Source organism: Leuciscus leuciscus, assembly GCF_965113295.1.
Source record: "Leuciscus leuciscus genome assembly, chromosome: 24".
NCBI classification, from domain to species: domain Eukaryota; kingdom Metazoa; phylum Chordata; class Actinopteri; order Cypriniformes; family Leuciscidae; genus Leuciscus; species Leuciscus leuciscus.
The window spans coordinates 31,696,369-31,723,868 of record NC_138723.1 but is presented as its reverse complement, the minus strand read 5'-3'; the positions used below and the strand labels follow the sequence as shown (position 1 = coordinate 31,723,868).

The 27,500-nt window shown below is 37.1% G+C and overlaps 2 protein-coding genes across 3 annotated transcripts in view; both read left to right on the top strand.

The window, feature by feature from the left end:
* The window catches only part of LOC309489759 (ankyrin repeat and LEM domain-containing protein 2), a 17,621-nt gene extending 9,640 nt beyond the window's left edge, over nt 1-7,981 (top strand). For both annotated transcript variants that reach the window (XM_082158644.1, XM_082158643.1), the window contains exons 7-12: nt 1,662-1,725; nt 1,816-2,000; nt 3,164-3,270; nt 5,013-5,507; nt 6,060-6,191; nt 7,555-7,981. In XM_082158644.1, the coding sequence (XP_082014770.1) occupies nt 1,662-1,725; nt 1,816-2,000; nt 3,164-3,270; nt 5,013-5,507; nt 6,060-6,191; nt 7,555-7,714 (1,143 nt within the window). In that variant the 3' untranslated portion in view covers nt 7,715-7,981. The remainder of the gene's footprint in view (nt 1-1,661; nt 1,726-1,815; nt 2,001-3,163; nt 3,271-5,012; nt 5,508-6,059; nt 6,192-7,554) is intronic.
* A 5,708-nt stretch (nt 7,982-13,689) lies between these two features.
* The window catches only part of zdhhc8a (zDHHC palmitoyltransferase 8a), a 28,856-nt gene continuing 15,045 nt past the window's right edge, over nt 13,690-27,500 (top strand). Inside the window, exons 1-2 of the mRNA XM_082158656.1 lie at nt 13,690-13,824; nt 17,916-18,040. Of these exons, the coding sequence (XP_082014782.1) occupies nt 17,958-18,040 (83 nt within the window). The 5' untranslated portion in view covers nt 13,690-13,824; nt 17,916-17,957. The remainder of the gene's footprint in view (nt 13,825-17,915; nt 18,041-27,500) is intronic.

Sequence of the window (27,500 nt, the reverse complement as noted above, 5' to 3'; positions counted from 1 at the left end):
ACAGTGAACTCATTGTCATGTTCAAGAAACCAATTTGAAATGATTCGAGCTTTGTGACATGGTGCATTATCCTGCTGGAAGTAGCCATCAGAGGATGGGTACATGGTGGTCATAAAGGGATGGACATGGTCAGAAACAATGCTCAGGTAGGCCGTGGCATTTAAACGATGCCCAATTGGCACTAAGGGGCCTAAAGTGTGCCAAGAAAACATCCCCCACACCATTACACCACCACCACCAGCCTGCACAGTGGTAACAAGGCATGATGGATCCATGTTCTCATTCTGTTTACGCCAAATTCTGACTCTACCATCTGAATGTCTCAACAGAAATCGAGACTCATCAGACCAGGCAACATTTTTCCAGTCTTCAACTTTCCAATTTTGGTGAGCTCGTGCAAATTGTAGCCTCTTTTTCCAATTTGTAGTGGAGATGAGTGGTACCCGGTGGGGTCTTCTGCTGTTGTAGCCCATCCGCCTCAAGGTTGTGCGTGTTGTGGCTTCACAAATGCTTTGCTGCATACCTCGGTTGTAACGAGTGGTTATTTCAGTCAAAGTTGCTCTTCTATCAGCTTGAATCAGTCGGCCCATTCTCCTCTGACCTCTAGCATCAACAAGGCATTTTCACCCACAGGACTGCCGCATACTGGATGCTTTTCCCTTTTCACACCATTCTTTGTAAACCCTAGAAATGGTTGTGCGTGAAAATCCCAGTAACTGAGCAGATTGTGAAATACTCAGACCGGCCCGTCTGGCACCAACAACCATGCCACGCTCAAAATTGCTTAAATCACCTTTCTTTCCCATTCTGACATTCAGTTTGGAGTTCAGGAGATCGTCTTGACCAGGACCACACCCCTAAATGCATTGAAGCAACTGCCATGTGATTGGTTGATTAGATAATTGCATTAAAGAGAAATTGAACAGGTGTTCCTAATAATCCTTTAGGTGAGTGTATATATATATATATATATATACCATAACATTATTATTATTACTGACAAGCATTACTATATTTATTATTATCTTTAAAAATAAATTATTATTAAAATTATTATTACAACAGTTTCTGTTTGCACATACATTTTAATAATAGTAATTAATAATGACAAAATATTATTATTACAAACAAGCATAATAATAAATTATTATTATTATTAGAAATGTTATATATTTTTACTTAAATTAATATTATTAAAATTATTGTAATTACAATTTCTGTGTGCACACACATTATAATACCACTACTTTTAATAAAGACGTTTTTTTAAATAAACATCACTTTTTATTTAGCTATTATTATTATCACAAACAAGAATTTTTATTTTTATAAATTATTGTTATTAAAATGATTATTATGACAGTTTATTTGTGGGCGGAGCTTAGGTGTTTTTAAATATTTACAAAATATCTTCATGGAACATGATCTTTACTTAATATCCTAATGATTTTTGGCATAAAAAAAAAATTTCTATAATTTTGACTCATACATTGTGTTTGAACTTCCGCTTTTGTGCACTTCCATAAACACAAACTTTTATTTTGGATGTGATTAACTGTGATTACTCGTTGCCCATCTCTAGTCCCTATATAAATAAACGTATAAATAAACACATAAAACACGTGTAATATGTGAAATAATCACTGGTGTTCCTTCTGCAGATGATCTGTGAGCGGAGGAACAGAAGTAAGGAAGTGAAGCAGAAGATCCGGGAATATCTGGAAGGTCGGTGTCCGTCGTCCTGCTCTAGTTCTGTCAGTGTTTGATCAGGTGTGTGTTTCACTGCTGGGTTTGGTGTGTGTGTGTGTGTCACAGACAGGTTTTATGTGCCTCTGCTGCGGGCCGCTGATAACACACTGCCTCCGGAGATCAGCGTTCCCTGGTGTCCCGGCTCACCGGAGTCATGTGACCGCTTCTACAGGCCCGACCGGATGATGGACGGCCACAAAAACCCAACAAAGATCATCAAGGCTTTCGTTGGGCCTCTGAATTCATCAAAGGTAGTTCATACAGTTCCTGTCAAAAGTTTGGAAATATGTTTATGTTTATGTTTTTAATGGTGCTTTACATCTTTGAATCTCATTTGGAATTGTATAAATGTGTGCCAACAGAAATTATAATAATAATTTTAATGATTATTACAATAATTGTAAATATATATATAGCATTATTATTACAAACAAGCATAATTGTAAATTATTATTATTAAAATGTTTGCTTTAATTATTATTATTATTAAAATGATTGTAATTACAATTTCTGTGCATACACAAATTATAATAATGATTTTAATAATATTTTTTTTATTTTACTATTATTATTACTATGTAAACCCTAACCATAACATTATTATTAATATTATTACTAACAAGCATTACTAAGTTTATTGTTATCTTTCTGTTTGCACATACATTTTATTAATAGTAATTAATAATAAAAACATATTATTATTATTATTATTATTATTATTACAATCAAGCAATTATTATTATGAGTAGTAATATATTTTTTACTTAAATTATTATTATAAAAATTATTGTAATTACAATTTCTGTGGGCACACAAATTATAAAACCACTACTTTTAATTGAAATAATAACATATTATTATTATTATTATTATCACAAACAAGCATTATTATGATATTTAAAAATACAATTATTGTTATAAACATTATTATTACAGTTTCTGTTTGCACATACATTTTAATAATTAACAATTTAAAATTAATAACATTTTATTTATAATTTAATTTAGAAAACATTTATTTATTATTTATCCGTTTTATCATTTGTTATTTAATTAATAATTTTAGTAGTAGTAATAACATTATTATTATTATTATTACAAACAAGCATTATTCATTATTACTATTACTATTATATAAAAAAAATATTATTATTTTAAAAAATATATTATAATTACAATTTCTCTTGGCACACAAATTATAAAAATAATTGTAGTAATAGTAATAATTTATTAATAATTAAATAATTAATTAAATATTTTTTATATAATGCCTTTCAGAAAAACAAAGTTGCTTTGAAGGAATAAGAGAGACAAGAAACGACAGAACATAAACAAATACATAATCCAGTCAAGCAAAGCAGCAAAACAAACACATATTAGCAAATCCAATTAAAAATGAGATGTTTTGCTGCAGGCGGAGGAGTTTCACCGACTGTGGAAGACGCCTCCTCGGGATCGAGCCGGATACTTCCATCATATCCTGAAGTCGGATTCGCAGCGGGGAGCGGAGCGAGTGGGCAGGTCAGCTGATCGCGAGCCACTAACGCTTAACGCTCAACTACGCTCAGGGCTCCAGACTGAGAACATCTGATATAGGTTGCGCTGGCGTGACCACGACGTTCCCACAGGGTTCCCACAGGGCCTGGAAATCCTTGAAAGTTTGTGAATCTGAAAAAAAAAAAAATTGTCAAGGCCCTGGAAAGTTGTTGAAAATAAACACACACAGATACAGGTCCTGGAAAGTGCTTGAATTTATCTTGTGCAAGAAGTTTTCTGGAAAAAATTCCATATTATTCCCTCCGCTCCGCTAATGTGTTATTCCGCCAACACTTCGAGGCCTATGCGCACTAGCTTGCTTGAGTTACGCTAGTTATGCACATTTACGCGTTACGTTCAGTGTTTCCCGCGTGAGGTACTGTGTGTTATACGTTGCCATGACGTTCACGCGCGCACAAAACTACTGCGATGGACACCTCAGCGTTTGTTGTTGGTCACAATAAGTGTGTCCCCACATTAAGTCCATGAGTTTGAGGGTATTGGACCTGGAAAGAGCTTGAATTTGAAGTGAACCCGAGGTCTGGGAACCCTGTGCCCAGCAGCAAATGGCAAACGAAATGAAAGCGTAACGAAACTGCGCTATTCATGTGTGACCCTGGACCACAAACCAGTCACATGGGTCATTTTTTTTAAATTGAGATTTATACATCATCTGAAAGCTGAACAAATACGCTTTCCATTGATGTATGTTTTGTGAGGATAGGACAATATTTGGTCGAGATACAACTATTGATAATCTGGAATCTGAGAGTTTTTCCAGCACTACAAAACTATAATATCATATTTAAATGTTATTTTTAATGTGATGACTAAAAAAAATGTTGTTCATCCTTCAAAGATTGTCCCCATTTATAATGTAGGAAAGATGTAAGATGTAGGAAAACTCACACTTGTTTAAAAATAAAAAAAGATTAGATTAGATTAGCATTGTAACCAGTAGGTGGCAGCAGAGGCTTATTGGCTTATCACTCGTTTTGCTCTTGAATTAATATTAAGACATTAAGTTAATTTTATCTACACCTCAAAGTAAGCTTAGTGCTTTAATGTTCGTCTGGAGCCCTATGAACTTAAAGGTGTAGTGTGTAATATTTAGGAGGATCTGTTGACAGAAATGCATTATCATAAACATAACTATGTTCTCAGTGGTGTATAAACCCCTTACATAATGAACCGTTATGTGTTTATTAGCTTAGAATGAGTCATTTCTCTCTACACACACCGCGGGTCCGCTTACATCCACATGTTTCTACGGTGGCCCTGAACGGACAAACGCGTTTCGTCACTATGTTGTTCCTCGTGCAGAGAAGCTTCAGCTAAAGTCAGCGAGTAAAACACTGACACAATGATGAACAAGTTACAATAATAACTGTAACAATAATACTCTCTGCTGTCTCAGACGACGACATCACTTCCTGTCGGCCACCCTAACTTCTGTTGGGTGCAATTCACAACCTCACCACTAGATGCTGCTAAAACGTACACACTGCACCTTTAAAATAAAACTGCACATTGTAATTTCTGTACTTTAAGTCTATTTATTACCAAGACATTTGTCAGTAATACAGTCAAAATGGGGGAAATGTGAGTAACAGCGTTGCAGGTTTGATTTAAGGAGTATTTTCTTACATTTTCATCCTGTGCTCCTAGAAATGTTCAGTTCGGACAGTCATTCTTCAGCCTTACTCATGTACTGTGTCCGTCCACAGAGAGCTGGCTCATGAGATGGGATACCCGTGGGCCGAGGACTGGGATTTCCTCCAGTGCTTCATTGACCTGTCCAGCAGGGAAGGGTTGCAGATGCTGGATGAGCACCTGAGGATCACAGAGGACCGTCTGATCCACGCAGACGCTCCCCGTACATCACGCTTGATCCATGCAGACGCTCCCCGAACATCACGCTTGAGTCTTAATCCGGCAGAAGACGAGGATCCTGAAGGATCCCGACGGTTCCCGGTCTGTGACCTTATGCAGGAGTTTGAGAAGGTGTTGCTCTCGGCGAATCACATGATCAGACGTGATGAAGCAGATGATGGATCCAGTGTCAGCTCTGAGGAATATTTCACAGCTGATGAAGATGATGATGACGGAGCGTCTTCGTCGGCATCGGATGACTCGGGATCCTCGTTTAAATCCACTCGCAGCTCAGCGGATCGGGACACCGGCTCTGTGGAGCGACACCGATCTGACGTCTATATCCTAGGGTGAGGAATAACACACAGCTGGAGGAAAGTGCATTATTAAAACATGTACAGTCAAACCAGACACCAGATTTTATATTTTTTCACTAGTGTGTGCAGGACACTATAGTTCATTTATGAGTGAGGAGAGCAAAGTAAAGTAAACTGTGACATTATACCCAAATATTCTTCATACAGTGACTACCAGTAAAATATGATTCAGACACTTTGAGCTGATCATGTTCTGCTGAAGTGTTTCTTCTTTAATTGCTAATGCTCTTTTTACACACAGACTGAACAAAATGAAGCATTGCTTGGTGATTGGTTGAGCTAAACTGGTATTATCTAATTGTGTAGTTAAATTTAACAGCTGACAGATATTCAACATAATTCATGTGTGAGACAGTCTAACAGAAGGACGGACAAAACCAGTCAAATATCAACTGAGTTCTGCTCATATTTTATTACCATTTTCTAAACTATAGCGAATAAACTGTGAGAAATATTGAAGGTGTCTGAATAAATGTTGGTTTGACTGATGCTCTTTATTAATACTTTTTCCTTTATTTTGTCTAGTGATTCTCCTACTAAACTGGACAGTGAGGTTCTGCTGGCGCTGAGAGACGTGGAGGTCGACCCGCTCGCGCTCCCCAACGTCTCCAGATGGAGGAACAGGGTTCTGTCCTATTCTTCATCGGAAACACAACGGTAGAGATTATCCCGGCCCACGGGCTTCTCAAACTGGGGAGAAAAACAGTGTGAAAAATGTCAAAATAAATAACCTATTAGAAAGTAAGATTAAACTAAAGAAAAGAAAATAATCCATAAAAATGGATTTAAATGAAAATTTAATGTTTAACTAAATTAGCAAAAATATTGCATTTAAAAATAAAAAACATGATTTAAGTAAATACAATTGATTAGAATAATAGAATAATTGTATTTAAATAGTGAATAATACTAAAACAATCATAAATGATAATAAATAATACATCCAGCTGAACAGTACAATGCTATGAAATAATGTAATTAAAACTACATAGAAATGTATTAAAATAAAAATATTAAAATGAAAAAGAAATTATTTTCAATAAATAATACAGATGATTAAAATAAATTAAACATGATTTAAGTAAATAAATTTGATTAAATTAAAATAAAATTGGATTTAAATAAATGATTTCTAACAGTACAGTATGATAGCAAGTAGAAAAGAATGCAATTAATTAACCTTATAGAAACTAAATAAATAAAATGAAAAAATAAATTATTTTCCAATAAAATAATTGGTTCAGATAAATTAGCAAATTTTATTAAAATAAACTGATAAGAAAAAATACAGTTTGATGTAACTAAATAAATACCTAAATAAACAAAAGCATTTGATTTAAAATGAATAAATGAAACTTGATGTAAATAAATAATACATTAACAGTACAAGTACAACAGAGGAGAAAAGAATACAATGACATTGTAATAGAAACTCATTAAATAAAAACATGATATAAATAAATACATTTGAATAAAAAAAAAAAAGATTGAATAAATGAAAATGTATTTCAGCAAATAAATAATAAATTAATACATTTAATAGATAAAAATAAATAGATAAAAATAAATAAAACATTAATTAAATCTGTACATGATTAAAAAAAAGTATAGAAAAATAATCAAATTTGGTGTGAAATAAACAAAAGCATATACATAAATAAAACAATGAAAAATATTAATATATTTAAATGAATATGTATATTAAAAATAAATAAATACATTTTAAATTAATAAGCAATCTAAAAGATCGAACAGTACAGTACTATAGTGAGTAGAAAAGAATGCAATGATGTAATGTAATAGAAAAAATATATTTTCCAAACAGTATTTTACACATATTTATAATATAAAATGTTCACAGTATTAACTGGGCCTTTATACTTAAAACATGTCTGAACGTTTGCATGTTTCGCATGCTTGATGTTTAATTGCATTACAGTTGCAACATGTTTCATATGATGAAAACACGCCTTGTATTCTGTAAAATGCATTGAAATGAAATGTTGTGTGTGATTTCCAGCTGGCCGTCAGCTTCCCCGAGCAGAGGCGCTGAGAGTCGCAGTCCATCGGCCTCTACACTGAACCGGTTACCCATCTCACCGAAGCTCAGGAGCGCCGGTCACTTTCACCCGGGACAGTTCATGTTCAGTCCACCGAGCAGATCCTACACTCGCCTGTAACCAGAGGTGCACTGACATCAACACTGACATCTCTGGCACACTCTACAAGCTCTTATATTCACATTTTATAACAGCTGAGTTTTACTACTTCCTAAACACTAATGCAAGTTAAAGAATATGTTTCTATGTTTGCACAGCAGTTGTGTTGCCTTTATCATGCTGGAGTTATTAATGTTTGCATCTGAAGTATGATGCATGTTTAATTTATAATTATAATGTAATGAAATGTGTTTGTTTGTTACATAAAGGCTTGTTAAGAAAGCAGTTGGGTTGGTATGTTTTCTGAGTCCAGAATGACGAGATCATGTGCCTGAGAGTGTTGCAGGATTAAAGGAGCTGTGTGTAGGTTTCAGCGGCCTCTAGCGGTGATGTTTCAGATTGCAACCAATAAGTTTACAAGCGTGTGCTCTTGTGCGTGCTCGAATTTATGAGCGAGCACTGTGGGCACCGGCCAGACTGAGACACAACACACCGGAGAGAGCATCACACAACATGCTGGAAACTCAGGTAAACTCCCACTGCAACGTTACAATAATAGGCTACTTTTATCAGCTTGACGTTGAACTAATGCTCCATGCTCGTACCATGATGAGTATGGAACCCGATCAACCGTGCCGAATTTTGCCACTTCAAGCACCACTTCACATTTTCTTCCGGAAATGTACATTCTAGGTTTGTAGATAAGGTCTCTCCATGATTCAAATGCCCTGCCGATGTTGATCCGTGTTTTTTCACCCGAAGTTCATCCGATTCACGTCTGGCCTTTAATACGAGCTTCAGCAGAAAAAAACTTTTTATTTGTCTTTTATCAATATGTGGAGTTTGTGTTGGAGTCTGTGACGTGTTGTGCTGAGAGCAGGTCGTTTCTTAGTGTTATCAGACATGTCATAAGTTGCATAAGTCCATGTCATAAGTTGCAGTGTCGTCACTGTTGAGTGCAGAGTCAGTAGACGAGGCGAGAGGCTCAGGAGCGCGCATGCAGGTCTCAGTCACGTCACTGGATTTCGCGGTAAATCCGACCCGGCACCTTCACATAAAAATAAGAATACTTGCTTTCAGAGGTAATAGCAAAACCCGCAAAGTGGATCATTTTAATGTGAGATTACAACCCCTTCACACACAGGCAATAAAAAAAGGATTTGTTTTAGTAGAAAAACTACATACAGCACCTTTAATAGTGTTTATTCCTCTGCACCAGCAGGGGGCGCCAGTGAAGGACTCCTGTAAACAGCTTTTATTATTGTGAAATGCTTCTCTGGGGCCCGTTCTTCATACGTCGCTAACTCAGTTAGCTGGATTTGATTGTTGGCGATTTGGCATGATCTTGGATTGTTTGGTTCTTCGACGCTCATCCTGGACTTGCTGTCATAGCAACAGGTGCGCAATCTTAAACCTGCTCGTGAGCAGGCTTATTTCATGTTAACAGGATTAGACTGCGGCTTCATAAGCGGAGCTGATACGGGAAGTCCAGCGCAGCGCGATAGTGTACTTTCTGAGATATATATTTTTTCTCGTGACTCGTGAGATTGTCGTTTACATTATTAATTTGTTGGCAACGCACATTTATTTTCGACTTGTCGGAGTCGGGCTTTAACTACAGCACAAACTGTTTGCATTGCCCTGAGATTATTTGCGAGTGGCTCTTTCCTTTACACTATTGGAGATGTGGAGAACTTGATGGAAAGTGCTGTCTGTCGTGTCATTCAGAGTTTACCTGGCGCTTTTAGGTTTAAAAAAAAAAACTAAAACTTAAAACTTAAAAAACCTAAAACTTAGGTTTTTTTGTGGCATTTCCAAGCCACTTTAGACCCAATGTTGTAAAGCAGGTTTTTTTTGTTTTTTGTTGTTGTTTTTTTTAGGCTATCATAATTTTTTATGAAGATCATGCAATCATGACCATTCCATACGCTGTAATAGTATATGTCACTCAGGCTTCATTAACGTGATTGGTACCATAGACTATAGGCTAGACCATAGACTGCCATCAAGGCCTCAATGAAGGGGATTATGTGAACAGAAAGGGGGTTCACAATGTAAATGTGCAGCCCAGTTACTATTGTGATTCTTAATATTCCAGATTAGTAATATTATATCAAATTTTAAAAAAGGCAGTTGACTAAAATCTTCCATATCACAAATGTGAAAGCAAAATGGCCAGGATCTGTGCATGACTTAAGAATTTGCAGAGATTCACATTTATGCACATTATTTGAAAGTGGTAAGAAAAGTTCCACAATTAAATATCAAGCTCACTGTATTACATACACTTATGCTGATCCTAACAGAACTGGTGATTATGACATGTTCCTGCAGACAGGTGTTTATGACCCCATTCCCTGACCCAAACCAGTTACAATGCAGCTCTAGCCAGGACAAGGGCACACAATGAAATGAACTTTGGCTAACTAAAGGGAAGATTTCAGTGTCTGATAAGTCTGAGGTTTGCACACCTGACAGGGCCTGTGACATTGCTGCATGTGCCATATTACACAACATTGCAAAAAAAAAAACTGTTAAATGTTTAATAAAAGACAAATATGCTTAGTTCCTTGAGTTTTATTTCAATTGTTCTTTGTAAAGAAAAGCCAGTGGTCAAGTGCCTGCAACAAGAGATATTAGACACATGCCTCATGCAACAAATAAAAAGGAGAAGTTGTCTATCCACTGCCCACCTGTAGGCCTATGTCTCCTCTGTCTGTGCAGACTCTTCTGTAGGCCTTTCTGTAGATGTGGAATCCTGACACTTATATTGCAGCCATAAAGAATACAAGTATAAATGAAGTAAAGTTATTTATGCACTTGCAGGTAGGCTAGTTCCTCCATATGACAGTTATCTGAGAGGGTTTATTCACTGTCCAGTGCAATGGAAACAAATGGACATTACAAAGTCTTATACTTTCTTTCCTTTGGAAAGTTAGAAAATGTCCACTTACTGCACATATTTCAGCCAACACTTCTTGGGAACAGATACAAGTGTTGGTGTATTATGTAAAAGTGCACAAAAGAGGAAAACACAATGTCATTACAATGAACTACACTCGGGAAAAATGTGATCAATAACTCATGGCAAAATATTTTTACATTAACATAAGTTTATCAGTTTTCACTTTCACAAGTCAAAGCAATTCATCATTACTCAAGATTTAACAGTTGAAATGACTATACGGCCTTAATTTAATGCAGCAAAAATTATTTTAAAGTGTAGGCTACTAAGATCTTTTCTTTCTTTTTTTTTTGGTTGCTTTTATAAACGGAACAACCATTTATTTAACAGTGCCTTTTATAAAAGAGGCTATAATATAACTAAAATTACCATTATATGTAGAATATTTTTGTTCTTCACTTTTATTTGTTCCCATGTTCTAGTGTGGTGACTCTGACATTACAATGAACAAAGTAATTATGCAATTATTAAAATACAAATATATAGGCTATTAAGTGATAAAAACATCTAACATGGCCACTTGTCTGCTACTTTTTGCCAGCCCTCTCTCCTGGCTTTTGCAGACTTTGAGGTGTTCCCTGGCGTTTTGATTAAACATTAAAATTCCGAATAAACTTGGACTATTAGTTCTTGCTCTGCTGAGGAGAAAAACTGAGTGCGCTCTTTGGCCACGCTGAGCAGCCAATAGCAGCGTTGCTGATCAATGTTTCTACTATCGATACATATCCCCTATAACCCAGCGCATGAACGCGCAATTATCTCAGATAACTCAATCCAGCGATACTAATCATATCCGGCAAGTGTGTTCGAAGAACCTAATTAGCCAGATCATGATTAGAACGATGATATCATCTTGGATGTCTCATTTGATCTCGGATGTTTTAAGCAACATACGAAGAACGAGCCCCCAGACTTAAAAAATGGGTCGCCAGGATGATTGAAGGAAAATAGTAAAATTAAATTAAAAACTAAATTTGTTTTCATTAAATCATATATCATCATATGAAAGAAACACGTGAAATAAGGCCATTTAAATAAATAATAGATTAATAAAACGAAAGAAAAAACTGCGTGCAGTATAGGCTATGCTGCTGAGTTTGGCTCATTTCAGTTCATTTCGCCTCACAAACAAGTTGACGGAAAGGAAACCGAGACAACAGTTTGTTTTCTTTATTTTACAAAAGCACAATGTTGTGTTTTATTGCGAGTGTACACAAATATTAGTAAATACTTTGCCGTTTCGAAAGATGTCCTTTATCCTCCTGAGACCCTACGTCCTCATATGAGGACATTACATTTTTCCCTCTTGACACAATGATAGTCAAATTTGTAAATCTTAGACATGTTGGCCACATTTAGGGACACTGCCCACACCATACTGTGGTGATATCACAACATTACACCAATGTCAGTGAGAAGAAAATGGCTGGAATATCAGCAAAACACTTCTACACCAGTTCCCGAAAGAAAAATGACCCAGGTAAAAAAATCTATTCAAATTATATGAATGAAACAAATGTAGCCTATTTATGTACAATACTGTCTCTATCATCATATGGGGATTAAAATTTGACATATTTTAGTAGTAGTAGCACTCTAGAACATCAGTTAATGTGAAGCACTCGTTTGAGGACATTGGGACTATATAACGTTATTTATTCTAACATGTGGTTAGCTAAACTTGGGAATATTTAGATGGATCGCAATAGCACTGAAAAAACAATAACATTTGTCTGTGTGTGTGTGAGCATGCATTATTGAGTTAACATGGAAAAACCGGTTTGCTATAGTGCAGAAAACTGGTAAAAATCAAGAAGTTTAAAATGAAAGTGAGCCAATAAATGGTCTTCTACTGCTCTCTGCTGGCCATTACCATTACTATTATAACACAATCAGATTTTGTCAGTGTTTATCACTTCATTTGTACTGACACTTCACATAATCGCTAGTAGCCTACTATGGTAAATCATAGACCACTGTCCTCACATGAGGACATAATTTTTTTGCAAAAACTACTTCCTGTACAAAAACAAATTTTAGTTATTATACTTATTAGGTCTTACTTATCCCAAATAGCAAGAACAATTATAAAATGCACACCAGGCAAACTCTCGGGTCTCAGGAGGGTACATGAACAAAATAATGAATAATGAACAAAATACATTTTTGTGAATCTCTATACATTTATTTGTGAATATTAATCTATCTATTTATTTGGAATATTGCAACAATAATAACCCCATATATCCCTTATAAACCTCATATCTAAACTAACCTTCTGCTGACGGCACAGTGAATGAACCACGTTCATGGATTAGAGAGTTGAGATTGTTCTTTATATTTAAAAAATAACTCTTTAAACCATTGATTGGTTCATACTTTGAGTAAACAAGATTCACTAAAGCCGTCATAACTTCTGGACCACGATAAAAATTATGAATACTGATTTTACTACACTGTTCAATTTCACTATTTCTCAAATAACTGTATGTCACTTCACACAAGTCGATGCCGAGGCTGATATACTTAATTGTAAACATATCTGAATTGAGCATGTAGGTCTTGTATTTCTCCAGCAAAGGATCCAGGAACCGTACATACACATCGATTGCAGCTTTGATTTCATGAACACAGTCTGATGCAGGTTTACCAGCCTGAATATCCAGTCGAGCCTCATGGATCAACATCTGGACGTGGAAGGCGGCTCCGTTGACACAGATCTTGAGCCCACGGCTGCTCATCTGTCCGTCCTCCAGCAGGGAGTTTGTGAGGATGGTGAGATGGTTGCTCAGCTGATGTTCCAGTCTCCTTATTTCCTCCCGTAATCGTTGGTCATTGTTCATGTAGATTTCATGGCGTTTCAGATACTCTGACATTGTGTCTCGGACACTCGAAGCTTTCTCTTCCCCAAACACTCGTCGTATCAGGCTGTATGTGTTATCACTTGTCTGAGTGCCGCCCTTGATGATGATCTCTATGATCAAGGAAATCACCAAAGCTCCAAGTCCAACAGCATTCGGGACTGGAGTCAGTGCACCAAAGGCAGATCCAAAACTGGCGATGTAACCCGGCACCGTGTTGAGCATCTCCTCAGAGAAAGCCTGCAGCACAGCGTTAGAGTCGGAACCAGAATATTTCAGCAGAGACTCATCTATGCCTACATCTGGTAAGAGGTGTGGCTCATGCTGTAAAATTGCATAAAAATGAAGAGCAGTCTTCTTATAGTTTTCTTGTGAGAATATGTTGCCCATGATTAGTTCAGATGTCCCCTGACCAACAGACTGAACTATAATCAGAATACTGAGATCAAATCCAGCCAGCTCCCTGTGAAAGTAAAAGAGTTGCACAACTCGAGAACACGCTGTGTCACTACTCAATGCGTACCCGGAAACACGATGTGTACTGCGCATGTGCAAGAACGCAAGGTTGTTGTTGTTGTTGTTGTTTTTTTGTTGTTTTTTTGCAATAACAATAACAATAGGGGGATACAGAGATATACAAAACACTTGAGTCTATACAAATTCACAACTCTGCATCTTGTATCAGAAAATAAATCATACATCTAATACATCGATTATCCTTTTCAGCAACTGAGATGTTCTGTATTTAAGTCAGAGAATCATAAAAAAAAACCTTTAACTCAGTGGAAAATAGTCTACCATTTGGTACAATTAACATATATTTTGCTTTATGTATATGATATTTCTTAAATAAAATTATTATTTTTGTTATATTATCCATTTCCGATAAACCAGTATCACAATCCATAAACAAGACCATTACATCAGTTATCGTGACAAATTTGTAAAACACTTCAAAAATAAACATAGAAACTTTGGACCAAAATAATGTGGTATACTTACAACTATAAAATAAATGTACAATTGTTTCTGTTTCTTCTTTACAAAAACAACATAATGGAGAAACCCCTTTTTTAAACTTACTAATAAAATCATTACATGGATAATATCTATTTATTATTTTAAATTGAGTTTCTTTGACTTTATTAGCATACATAACTGAACATTTAATTACATATTATGTATTTTGTGTTTTCTTTGGAATGCCAGACACATTGCAGATCCATAAACCCGGGATCCTGGCAATATACTACAAATTATTCAATATAAGCTCAAGTTATTATTAACGCTGTTTCTTTGTACCTCTGGAATATCATTTCTTTGCACATCTTTTTAAAATGTAATATGTTTGTACATTGCTTTAACTCATTATTTAGTTTATTCCACAATTTGACGCCACTGACAGATAAACAGAAACTTTTCCTATTAGTTGGAAAACTGGGAACTGAGAAAACTTGAGATACTTCTAGACAGTTTTGTTTGGATATATTTTATGTGAGATTTCCAACAAATCTTGGCATCTATAATCACTCCAAGGAATTTCATTTCATATACTCTTTCTATGTTAACATTTTCTTTCACTGAAATTGCTTGATTGAACAATTGGCAAATATCATAAATTTAGTTTTAGTCAAGTTTAATGATAACTTGTTTATATCAAACCACTGTTTTATTTTTCTGAGTTCTAAAGTGATTAAGAGTCCAAGAGTTGCTCAAAATTCTGACCAGAACCAAAGATATTTGTGTCGTCTGCAAATAACACAAATTTCAGTAGTTCAGATACCTTACATATATCATTTAGAGAATACATCATTTTAGTCCCAATACTGACCCCTGGGGGACACCACACGCAAGATCCAAACAATCAGAATCTCCCAACTTCACAAATTGTTTCCTGTCTTTTAAACAACTGTCTTTAAATAACTGCTTAACCAGTTCAGCACTATCCCCCTGATCCCGAGCCTTTCCAGTTTATTGATTAATATTTCATGATTAATTGTATCAAACGCTTTTTTCAAATCAATGAAACCCCAACTCCATACTTCTTTTTGTCTGTAGAATTTGTAATTTCTTCAATGAGTTCAGTTAAAGCTAGTGATGTCGACTTACTTTTTCTGAATCCATATTGACTGTCAGTAAGTAATTTTTGTATTTATTAATGAATTTGTCCAATCTGTCATTGAAGAGTTTTTCTAGAGTTTTAGAGAGTTGTGGCAGTAGAGAGACAGGCCTGGAATCTGTGAAGTGGTGTTTATCTCCAGATTTGTACAGGTATGACTTTTGCTGTTTTCATTTTTGTTGTAAATTGACCAGTTTGGAATGACAAATAAAAAATATAAGTTAATGGTTTTGAGATCCCCTCAATTACATTCTTTACTATCTTCATATCTATTTCGCTGCAATCAGTGGATGCTTTAGTTTTGCATTTTTTAACAATATCTATTATTTATTTTTCATCTACTGCTTTAAGAAACATCGAACATTGATTTCTTTCAATAAGATCATTATGGGCCCTATCTTGCACCCAGCACAATTGACTTTGTACAGCGACGCATGTATCATTTCTATTTTGCACCCGACGCACAGCGGACTCTTCCCTCCACAGACGCACGTCGGTAAACTAGGAAATGAACATGCGCTCCCGGGGGCGGTTCAGGGAAAAGAGGAGGCGTGATCCGGCGCAAACGTTCCCTGGTGCTATTTTGCAGTTTCAGAAAACAATCCCGCCACTGACCAGGAGAAACCTAGTCTAAAGTCAGTGGCGCGTTACGCATGTTATTCAGATGCTATTTTAAGGGCGCATGCTTGACCATAATCAATGTAGCGTGTGCACAACACACACACACACACACACACATACACTTTGATTCTCTCATCTACACAGAAGCAGCAGTTTTCATTTTCGCAAATCATATATTATAAGGAAAAATATTAAAACATGAGGGAAATCATTGTTGAGTCCATGAAGATGTGAAAAATAGGTATAAATCTAGTTTACACATTTACCCAAATTATTATACGCCTGTTTAACCGAAGCTAATTTGGGTGTGTTTCTGGGCTTTCGTTGATCTCATCCAGCACGAATCTGAACGTTTGCACGTTTCGCATGCTTGATGTTTAATTGCACTACAGTTGCAACATGTTTCATATGATGAAAACACGACTTGTAATCTGTAAAATGCATTGAAATGAAATCTTGTGTGTGATTTCCAGCTGGCCGTCAGCTTCCCCGAGCAGAGGCGCTGAGAGTCGCAGTCCATCGGCCTCTACACTGAACCGGTTACCCATCTCACCGAAGCTCAGGAGCGCCGGTCACTTTCACCCGGGACAGTTCATGTTCAGTCCACCGAGCAGATCCTACACTCGCCTTTAGCCAGAGGTGCACTGACATCAACACTGACATCTCTGGCACACTCTACAAGCTCTTATATTCACATTTTATAACAGCTGAGTTTTACTACTTCCTAAACACTAATGCAAGTTAAAGAACATGTTTCTATGTTTGCACAGCAGTTGTGTTGCCTTTATCATGCTGGAGTTATTAATGTTTGCATCTGAAGTATGATGCATATTTAATTTATAATTATAATGTAATGAAATGTGTTTCTTTGTTACATAAAGACTTGGTAAGAAAGCAGTTGGGTTGGTATGTTTTCTGAGTCCAGAATGACGAGATCATGTGCCTGTGAGTGTTGCAGGATTAATGGTGTTTATTCTCTGACCAGCAGGGGGCGCCAGTGAAGGACTCCTGTAAACAGCTTTTATTTATCACACAAAACCATAAAAATCAATTACCAAATCAGAGATCATTTCACATGACTTATCAAATTAATTTGTGTTTTATAAATGTTTAAAAATGTAAAAAAAAATAAAAATTTAAAATGTATTAAAAATAGGTGAATAAAAATGTATTTAAATTAATATATTTTATTAAAATAAATGTCTTAAAATAAAAAAAAATTGTGTAAATACACAATTAAATAAACAAAAACATGATTTAAATAAATTCAATTTTATGTAAATACATAATTAAATAAATAAACACACCCACTGACCCTCATGCCCCATCCTCTGTAAGCCACACCCACTGACCATCAAGCCCTGCCCTCTGTAAGCCACACCCACTGACCATCAAGCTCAGCCCTCTGTAAGCCACACCCACTGCCATTATGCTCCACCCACTCATCAACACCCGTTCTTCCCTCTGTAAGCCACACCCACTGACCATCAAGCCCTGCCCTCTGTAAGCCACACCCACTGGCCCTCAAGCCCCGCCCTCTCCGCATCCCCAGTATAAATACACTGAACTGACGGGAGAAAGACACTGAGGATTTAAACACTGATGATGCTGATGCTGATGATGCTGATGATGTTGGTGTGTGTCTGATGTGATGAGTGTGTGATTGTTGGGCTGATTGATGGATGTTGCAGATGAACGATGCGCAGGAGCAGCGCTTATATCCCAGTGTCCACCGCTGCCGCTCTGCTGGTCTCTTCATCCACACTCTTCTTCGTCTTCACGTAAGTCACACACACACACACACACCCAGCACACAATCATTTCACCATCTAGATTAACTATAGACCCGATATAGTCCGGCTGTGAGTCACACACTTCCATCCAAAATAACCTTGAATTTGGTTACATGTCGTTTTTGCCAAAATAACTTTATTTAGATTTATGATATTCCATCATGTAAGTCAACAGTGATCACAAGGTGTGTGGTTTCATTTCTTTGACATGTTTTCTAACTAATGATAGTTTCTGAAATCGTGTTTTATCAGGTAAGCAGCAGCACAATCACAAGCTATTTCTTAATTAGTGTATCATTTACTATTGCATTTTATTTTAAACAGGACAGCACAGTATATGAACTGTATATGAGATGTGGTTTTAATCCAGCACTGAAAGTAGGGCAGTGAGCCACTGCAAACAATGCTCATGCCCTGATGTACAACCATTATAACATTCAATTCATTTATTTGTACAGCACTTTTCACAATACACATCATTTCAAAGCAGCTTTACAGTCCACATTACAGCTGACAGTGATCTGATATCAGAGCTAGTTATGTGTTTCAGAAATGTTCATATACAAAATCACAGTTAGCTAAAAATATACTAATTTAACAATGTAATAATTAAAGGCAGAAACAATGAGTTCATTGAAGTAATGAATACTTGTTTGTTAACAAATGATGGTGACATTGAGAAGCGTGTAGCATTGGTGCGTGTTGATCAGATATCTAGTCTCTAAAACACAGGATTGTGATTCCTACTTTGCATTTCTGCACTTTTTATATGCAAATGCATGTTGAGAATGAGCACTTTATGCACTGAAATGAAAGGCTGATCTGGTTTGATCAGGTGTTGTGGATGAGCTGGATTGTTATGGAATGACCTTTGAAACCGTGTCTGTCCCAGATTTCATGCAGTTTCATGCGTTTAGCTCTGATGGCACCAGCAGATGGGAAGTTTGGGATTAGGATTTGCTCCCAGTGCTGTTTTATTCCCCGTTCAGGACACATCGAGGTGTTCATCCGGCGTGTGACCTCTGGTGCATGAGTTTAAGCTCACAGAAACCACATCTGTCATCTGCACAGAATGGGCTTCACACCAAACGTTCAGATGTTGGAATAAATAAGAGTTTGTAATAATATTTCACTATTTCCTGCATTCCTCATCAAATAAATGCAGCCTTGGTGAGCAGAAGCGGCTCGTATCAAAGATATTACAATGCAAAATATATGTTTTCTATGTGAATATCTAGTAAAGTGTAATTTATTCCTGTGATCAAAGCTGAATTTTCAGCATCATTACTCCAGTCTTCAGTGTCACATGATCCTTCACAAATCATTCTAATATGATGATTTGATGATCAAGAAACATTTATGATTATTATCAATGATGAAAACAGTAATATATCTGACTGATACTAAAATAACACTGGAATCTTGACAAAGAAGAAGCTCAAATATAAGTAAGTTTTCATCACAACATTTGTTTTATTTGTGCTTTCATCGCTATTTTGCACTATTTTTATAACATGAATAATGAAGATATGCATCCAAACCTTGATTTGAGATTGATTTGTTGTTCAAATCAGTCTTACTTTGAACGATTTATATCACTTTTGAGTGAATCATTTTGGTTCATTTGAAAATTTGATTAATTTTCAGCTTTTATTTGATACCGAGTTTATATTATAAATGTTCCTCTTGAGTCTCTAGGAATGCATGCAGATTTCCCAGCATGCACTGTGCTTGTGTAAAGCATGATTTTCCCCAGGTTATTTATGACTGTAATCTTCGGCTGCTGTTGTAGAGATAGACTGGCCTTTATTAACCGGAGTAATGAAAGCGTGGCGCTCCATCTGTTCTGTGTGCACCGCACTAAACCACAGAAGCTACTGGGTGTGATCTAAACCAGGCTTATTGAAGATCGGAATGGTTTAGAATCCAGTTTGTCTGTACCTGTAATAAGCGATTATGGGTTATTATGGATAAAAATGTCTGCTTATTGTTAGAACAGATCAGTGTGTTCTGATCGAAAACAGTGAACTTTAGTTTATGACACAACTAAATAGTGGAAGAATCACACAGATCAATCGGATCATAATATTTGTGTTATATAGTGTTTTATATTATTGTTATATTATATAGTATTTATAAAGTGTTTTTTAAAGCAATATAACACACAAGGTAAATAGAGGTATCATTGAGATACTATATTATAAGTTTTTAATATTTTGAATTAGTTTTTATTTTCACATTTTGTTTTTATTGTAGTTTTCTTGCACAGGGATGATCCAGGTAACATGAGTCACTCATAACATCTGTGTTTGTATATTTGTATATCTTAATGACGGTCATATCTGTGTCTATTTGCTGCTGTTAGCTTTACTATGGCTCTGTTTCTCATCAGGGATTGATTGACACATTTATGATTATTATCAACGTTGAAAACAATAATATCTGAATGAAATGGTATCTGAATGAAATATATTCATTGAATATATGAAATGAAATGGTATCTGAATGAAACTAAAATAACACTGGACTCTAGGCAAAGAAGAAGCTCAAATATTAGCAAACTTTCACGTTTTCATCACTTTCCAGACTTCTATTTGTGTTATTTGAGGTTTTATCACGGCACTATTCTTATTGTTGTTGGATTTCACATTATAACATGAAGAATGAAGAAGATATGCATACAAACCTTGATTTGAGATTGATTTGTTGTGCGAACCAGTCTTTCTTTAAATGATTTGTATCACTTTTGAGTGAATCATTTTGTGTTTGTATATTTGTATATTTTAATGACGGTCATATCTGTGTGTATTTGCTGCTGTTAGCTTTACTATGGCTCTGTTTCTCATCAGGGATTGGAGTGTGTGCAGATGGTCAGAAATCACAGAGACATCGGCAGTAATCCGTTGATAAGAAATCAGGATCTTAAAGAGAAAAGCCTTTGTCCTCACACAGAAATCATTTGTTCATGACCTATATTCAGTGATTAACTCACTTTCCCAGAGCTTATGCGTTATGTATTGTCATGCGTCTGAGGGGTGTTCGATGGTGCTGACTGTGTAGGAAACAGTTCTGAAAGTGATATTCTGATTATGAGATTGAACAGAATAAAGTTAATTTAATAATGATATCAGTCTGATTTGAGACCAGCTTCATTCGGATCACACATGAACACGTGCACATTAACTTCCTTCCAGAAAACAGTGTTCACTGCTTCATAGAATAATTACAGGTGAAACACTTTGAAGTTTGAAACTTTGAGTTCCCCTTTGAATCTTTGAGTTCCCCCGAGAAACTTTGAGTTCCCCTGAGAATCTTTGAGTCCCCCCGAGAAACTTTGAGTTCCCCTGAGAAACTTTGAGTTCCCCCGAGAAACTTTGAGTTCCCCTGAGAAACTTTTAGTTCCCCCGAGAAACTTTGAGTTCCCCTGAGAAACTTTGAGTTCCCCCGAGAAACTTTGAGTTCCCCCGAGAAACTTTGAGTTCCCCTGAGAAACTTTGAGTTCCCCCGAGAAACTTTGAGTTCCCCTGAGAAACTTTGAGTTCCCCTGAGAATCTTTGAGTTCCCCTGAGAAACTTTGTGTTGTTCCCCCAGAGAAACTTTGTGTTGTTCCCCCAGAGAAACTTTGTGTTGTTCCCCCAGAGAAACTTTGAGTTCCCCTTTGAATCTTTGAGTTCCCCCTGAGAAACTTTGTGTTGTTCCCCCGAGAAACTTTGAGTTCCTCTTTGAATCTTTGAGTTCCCCCCGAGAAACTTGGTGTTGTTCCACCTGAGAAACTTTGAGTTCCCCCAAGAAACTTTGAGGTCCCCCAAGAAACTTTGCATTGTTCCCCCTGAGAAACTTTGCATTGTTCCCCCTGAGAAATGTCGAGTTCCCCTGAGAATCTTTGAGTTCCCCTGAGAAACTTTGCGTTCCCCAGAGAAATGTTGAGTTCCCCTGAGAATCTTTGAGTTCCCCTGAGAAACTTTACGCTCCTCTGAGAAACTTTGAGTTCCTCTGAGAAACTTTGAGTTCCTCTGAGAAACTTTGAGTTCCCCCGAGAAACTTTGCGTTCCCCCGAGAAACTTTGCGTTCCCCAGAGAAACGTTGAGTTCCGCCGAGAAACTTTGCGTTCCCCAGAGAAACGTTGAGTTCCCCCGAGAAACTTTGTGTTGTTCCCCCTGAGAAACTTTGCGTTCCCCAGAAAAACTTTGCGTTCCCCAGAGAAACGTTGAGTTCCGCCGAGAAACTTTGAGTTCCCCCGAGAAACTTTGCGTTCCCCAGAGAAACGTTGAGTTCCCCCGAGAAACTTTGTGTTGTTCCCCCTGAGAAACTTTGCGTTCCCCAGAGAAACGTTGAGTTCCCCCGAGAAACTTTGTGTTGTTCCCCCTGAGAAACTTTGCGTTCCCCCGAGAAACTTTGCGTTCCCCCGAGAAACTTTGCGTTCCCCAGAGAAACTTTGTGTTGTTCCCCCTGAGAAACTTTGAGTTCCTCCGAGAAACTTTGCGTTCCCCAGAGAAACGTTGAGTTCCCCCGAGAAACTTTGCGTTCCCCCGAGAAACTTTGTGTTGTTCCCCCTGAGAAACTTTGCGTTCCCCCGAGAAACTTTGCGTTCCCCCGAGAAACTTTGCGTTCCCCAGAGAAACTTTGTGTTGTTCCCCCTAAAAAACTTTGAGTTCCCCCGAGAAACTTTGTGTTGTTCCCCCTGAGAAACTTTGAATTCCCCCGAGAAACTTTGAGTTCCCCCGAGAAACTTTGCGTTCCCCCGAGAAACTTTGCGTTCCCCCAAGAAACTTTGCGTTCCCCAGAGAAACGTTGATTTCCCCCGAGAAACTTTGTGTTGTTTCCCCTGAGAAACTTTGAGTTCCCCCGAGAAACTTTGTGTTGTTCCCCCTGAGAAACTTTGAGTTCCCCCGAGAAACTTTGCGTTCCCCCGAGAAACTTTGCGTTCCCCAGAGAAACGTTGAGTTCCGCCGGGAAACTTTGAGTTCCCCCGAGAAACTTTGCGTTCCCCAGAGAAACGTTGAGTTCCCCCGAGAAACTTTGCGTTCCCCCGAGAAACTTTGTGTTGTTCCCCCGAGAAACTTTGTGTTGTTCCCCCGAGAAACTTTGCGTTCCCCAGAGAAACGTTGTGTTCCCCCGAGAAACTTTGTGTTGTTCCCCCTGAGAAACTTTGCGTTCCCCCGAGAAACTTTGCGTTCCCCCGAGAAACTTTGCGTTCCCCAGAGAAACTTTGTGTTGTTCCCCCTAAAAAACTTTGAGTTCCCCCGAGAAACTTTGTGTTGTTCCCCCGAGAAACTTTGCGTTCCCCAGAGAAACATTGAGTTCCCCCGAGAAACTTTGCGTTCCCCCGAGAAACTTTGTGTTGTTCCCCCTGAGAAACTTTGCGTTCCCTCGAGAAACTTTGTGTTGTTCCCCCTGAGAAACTTTGCGTTCCCCCGAGAAACTTTGCGTTCCCCCGAAAAACTTTGCGTTCCCCCGAGAAACTTTGTGTTGTTCCCCCTAAAAAACGTTGAGTTCCCCCGAGAAACTTTGTGTTGTTCCCCCTGAGAAACGTTGAGTTCCCCAGAGAAACTTTGAGTTCCCCTGAGAAACTTTGTGTTGTTCCCCCGAGAAACTTTGTGTTGTTCCCCCTGAGAAACTTTGCGTTCCCTCGAGAAACTTTGTGTTGTTCCCCCTGAGAAACTTTGCGTTCCCCCGAGAAACTTTGCGTTCCCCCGAAAAACTTTGCGTTCCCCTGAGAAACTTTGTGTTGTTCCCCCTAAAAAACGTTGAGTTCCCCCGAGAAACTTTGTGTTGTTCCCCCTGAGAAACGTTGAGTTCCCCAGAGAAACTTTGTGTTGTTCCCCCTGAGAAACTTTGAGTTCCCCCGAGAAACTTTGAGTTCCCCTGAGAAACTTTGAGTTCCCCCGAGAAACTTTGAGTTCCCCCGAGAAACTTTGAGTTCCCCTGAGAAACTTTGAGTTCCCCCGAGAAACTTTGAGTTCCCCTGAGAAACTTTGAGTTCCCCCGAGAAACTTTGTATTGTTCCCCCTGAGAAACTTTGAGTTCCCCCGAGAAACTTTGAGTTCCCCTGAGAAACTTTGAGTTCCCCCGAGAAACTTTGTATTGTTCCCCCTGAGAAACTTTGAGTTCCCCCGAGAAACTTTGAGTTCCCCCGAGAAACTTTGTATTGTTCCCCCTGAGAAACTTTGAGTTCCCCCGAGAAACCTTGTGTTGTTCCCCCTGAGAAACTTTGAGTTCCAAATGTTACTTTTTTTTTGTAATATTTTTTAAAATATTTAATATTTTATTTAATATTTAATATTTTGAGGAATTTCATGGTACTAAGTAATATTTATGCAATAATTATGATCCTTTTGTCTCCACAACACAATACAATCAATTAATTCAAACAATTTTAAAAATAATTTTACAGTGAGCCCTTTCATTGCTTTGTGCTTTTTTTCCATCTTGGCTGATTTATAGATTGATACAGCTTTTGTTTTTCATTTCCCATTCATTTGTAATGCCGTTCACGAGGAGAACAAGTGTGATGATTTTTTTTAGGATCTTTTAACCTTTTTGAATCATGTCCAACTTTACAAAAAAATCAAAACGTAAATATTTTCAGTCAAAAGTTATTATAGAACAGAGGGTCTTTAGCACATTTCAATGAGAAATTAGGGGGCAAATGTGCTTAATCGTGCTGAATAATAAGTCCTAAAATAGGCTTAATTTTTCATGTCATACTAAATATCTTATTGCTTACTTCTTGATTGTCTTATCTTCTGATTGTTGGTTTCTTTCTCTGCGCTCACTATAGTGTGTTCTCATATGGATCCAGCAGTTTTTCTGGCAGACGGATGTTTGATCCGCAGTCAGTAATCTGGGATTAGTGGCGTACGTAAGGGACAGCCCCTCAATCCCCCGTTACTACAGGACCACCACTGACACACATAAACCAGACAGAAATGTGTCACGGGCACTAAAGAATATGAAGAAATATGTGACAGAATCAAATCTGCATGCATTTCAGTTGGAACCAAATCATGTTGTAGTTTCCTGTCTTTAATTCGATCTCACGACTATGGAAACACATTTCTGCCAAATAAGGGAAAAAAATCATGCTTTGGTTAATCATAATTATTAGATGAAAAGTCGAAATTGACTTAAAAAGTCATAAATATGACATAAAATGTAGAAATTATGACATACTAAATCGAAATCATGACTTAAAAAGTCATTATTATATAAAAAGTCATTATTATATAAAAAGTCAATATTATAACCAAAGTGAAAAGAATAAAACTAAGAAAATGGAAAAATAAAACTACCAAAATTAAAAAGCACACAACAATAGTAAAACAATAATTAAACCTGTGGTCAAGGAGTATTGAAAGTTATGGCATAAAAGGTCACTCAGTAATTCATAAAAAAGTCAAAATTGTGACATACTGGGCCCTATCATACCCCCGCTAGCCGCAACGCAAGTGTGTTTTGCTAGTTTCAGCCTTACACAGTTTTCATTTTCACGTCCTGCGCCACGCTGTTTAAATAGCAAATGCATTTGCGCTCATTTGTGAGCCCATGGGCTGCTGGTCTGAGAACGAGTGTGTGTTCAGGAGCATTGTTGGAGCGTTGCTATTTTGAGGAACTGAAATAGACTGAGCCGTCGACCAACAAAAATATACGCCTGTATGCGGATCCACAACGCATGTACACTCTGCTTATTACACACACAGAGCAGAACACAAACATGCCAAATATAAAAAATAAAAGGATAACAGTGTAAAAGGGAAAAAAGCTTTAACCGCACGCACTAGCATATCCGTTGGCGCTCTGGAGACGCATTCGGTCTTTCCACTATCAAATTCCTCCATGTAAAATAGCAAAACACACCCATCACTCATTAAGAGAATAGAGACGACCATTTTAGACCAGCGCCGGGAGCGCCGACCATTTTTCCCGTCGTTAAACTGGCAAAAGTGGATTTGGACGCCCTAACTGAACTTGCGCCCTGCGCTTTAGACCATGCACTTAGATCCTTAAAATAGGGCCCACAAAGTAAAAATTATGACGAGTCAAAATTATTATATAATAAGTCATAATTATGATATAAAAAGTCACAATTATTTCATACCATGTCAAAATTATGACATAAAAAGTCAGAATTATGACATAAAAAGTCAAATTGATTACATTCTTAATTTGAGTTGTAGTTGTAGCATAAATCGAAATTATGACAAAAAGTCTAAATTATTGTGTTATATTTTCGACTTTGTCATGTGTTATAATTTTGACTTTTTATGTCATCATAATGATTTACCAGAGCATGACTGTTTTTCTTATGTGGCAGAAATATCCTTCCATACACAACATTCATTCAATGAAAATCTGAGTTTAATCTGCGTCCCAGTGGCCATGATTTACCTCTCCGTTTAATCTCACGCTCCAGATGTAATCACCCCCTGCTGGGTTTTTCTTTTTTCTGGAATGATCCACACTTTCATTTGTGTCTTTGTGCTGGTCCTCAGGGGCCGACGAGCCTCTCAGATGTGTTCGAGACGGAGCTTCAAACACCACAGACAGGCAAAAGACGCTTAATTCAACTTTTGCTTGTGAATTATTCAGCCAACGCTACATTTGATCTAAAAGATGGAACAATGAAGGCAGATCTGAAATGATTATTGGTGCATTGCCATGAAGTCGATGTATTTCATTTGATTGTTCTTTAATATAGAGGTGGATTCTTAAAGTCAACATGAAACGGCATTTACAGCCCATTTTTGAGCCAAAAAGGGTTTCAATGCTATAAAATATGGATGGTACTTGATTTTATTGATCAGGAATTGACTGAACATGAATTAAACCGGAAATACTGTAATAGTCAGAAAATAATGTCTTTTTTTAAATGGAACAGTTTATTGATCCTTTAGACAAAATATTTATTAAAAATGTATAGTTTGCGTGTGTTTTTTGAGCATCATATTAGATGCATCAGGCTTTTAATGGCTCATATAATGAGAATATGGAGGGAAAAACAGCTCAGTTTTATTCAGAGCCTCAAACTGAGCAAAAAGATGCTGTTTGGTGCAGATGCTGATGTGTATATGGACAAAAAGGGATGAAATTCTGATGCTTGTAATGTAAACCATTGGAATCTTTATAACAGTATCACATAAAATGCATATAAATATCAATATCTGCCTATAATATGTCTTAGTAAGATGATATTTAAATGCTTAGTTATATGATCTGTAGTTTTAAAACATATAATGCAATGCAATACAATGATTGAGAGATGAACAAATAAACCTTCCTCAAAAGCCTGATGATCATATTTGATAATCATGATTTTTATAATAAATGATGTCTGGATAATCAAGTAAACCTGCTTCAGTCCAGCTGAAATATTACTAACAATATCAAAGTTATTCTCATGTTAACTTGATAAAATCAGAGCAGAGTTGACATCAGAAAGACGTGAAGC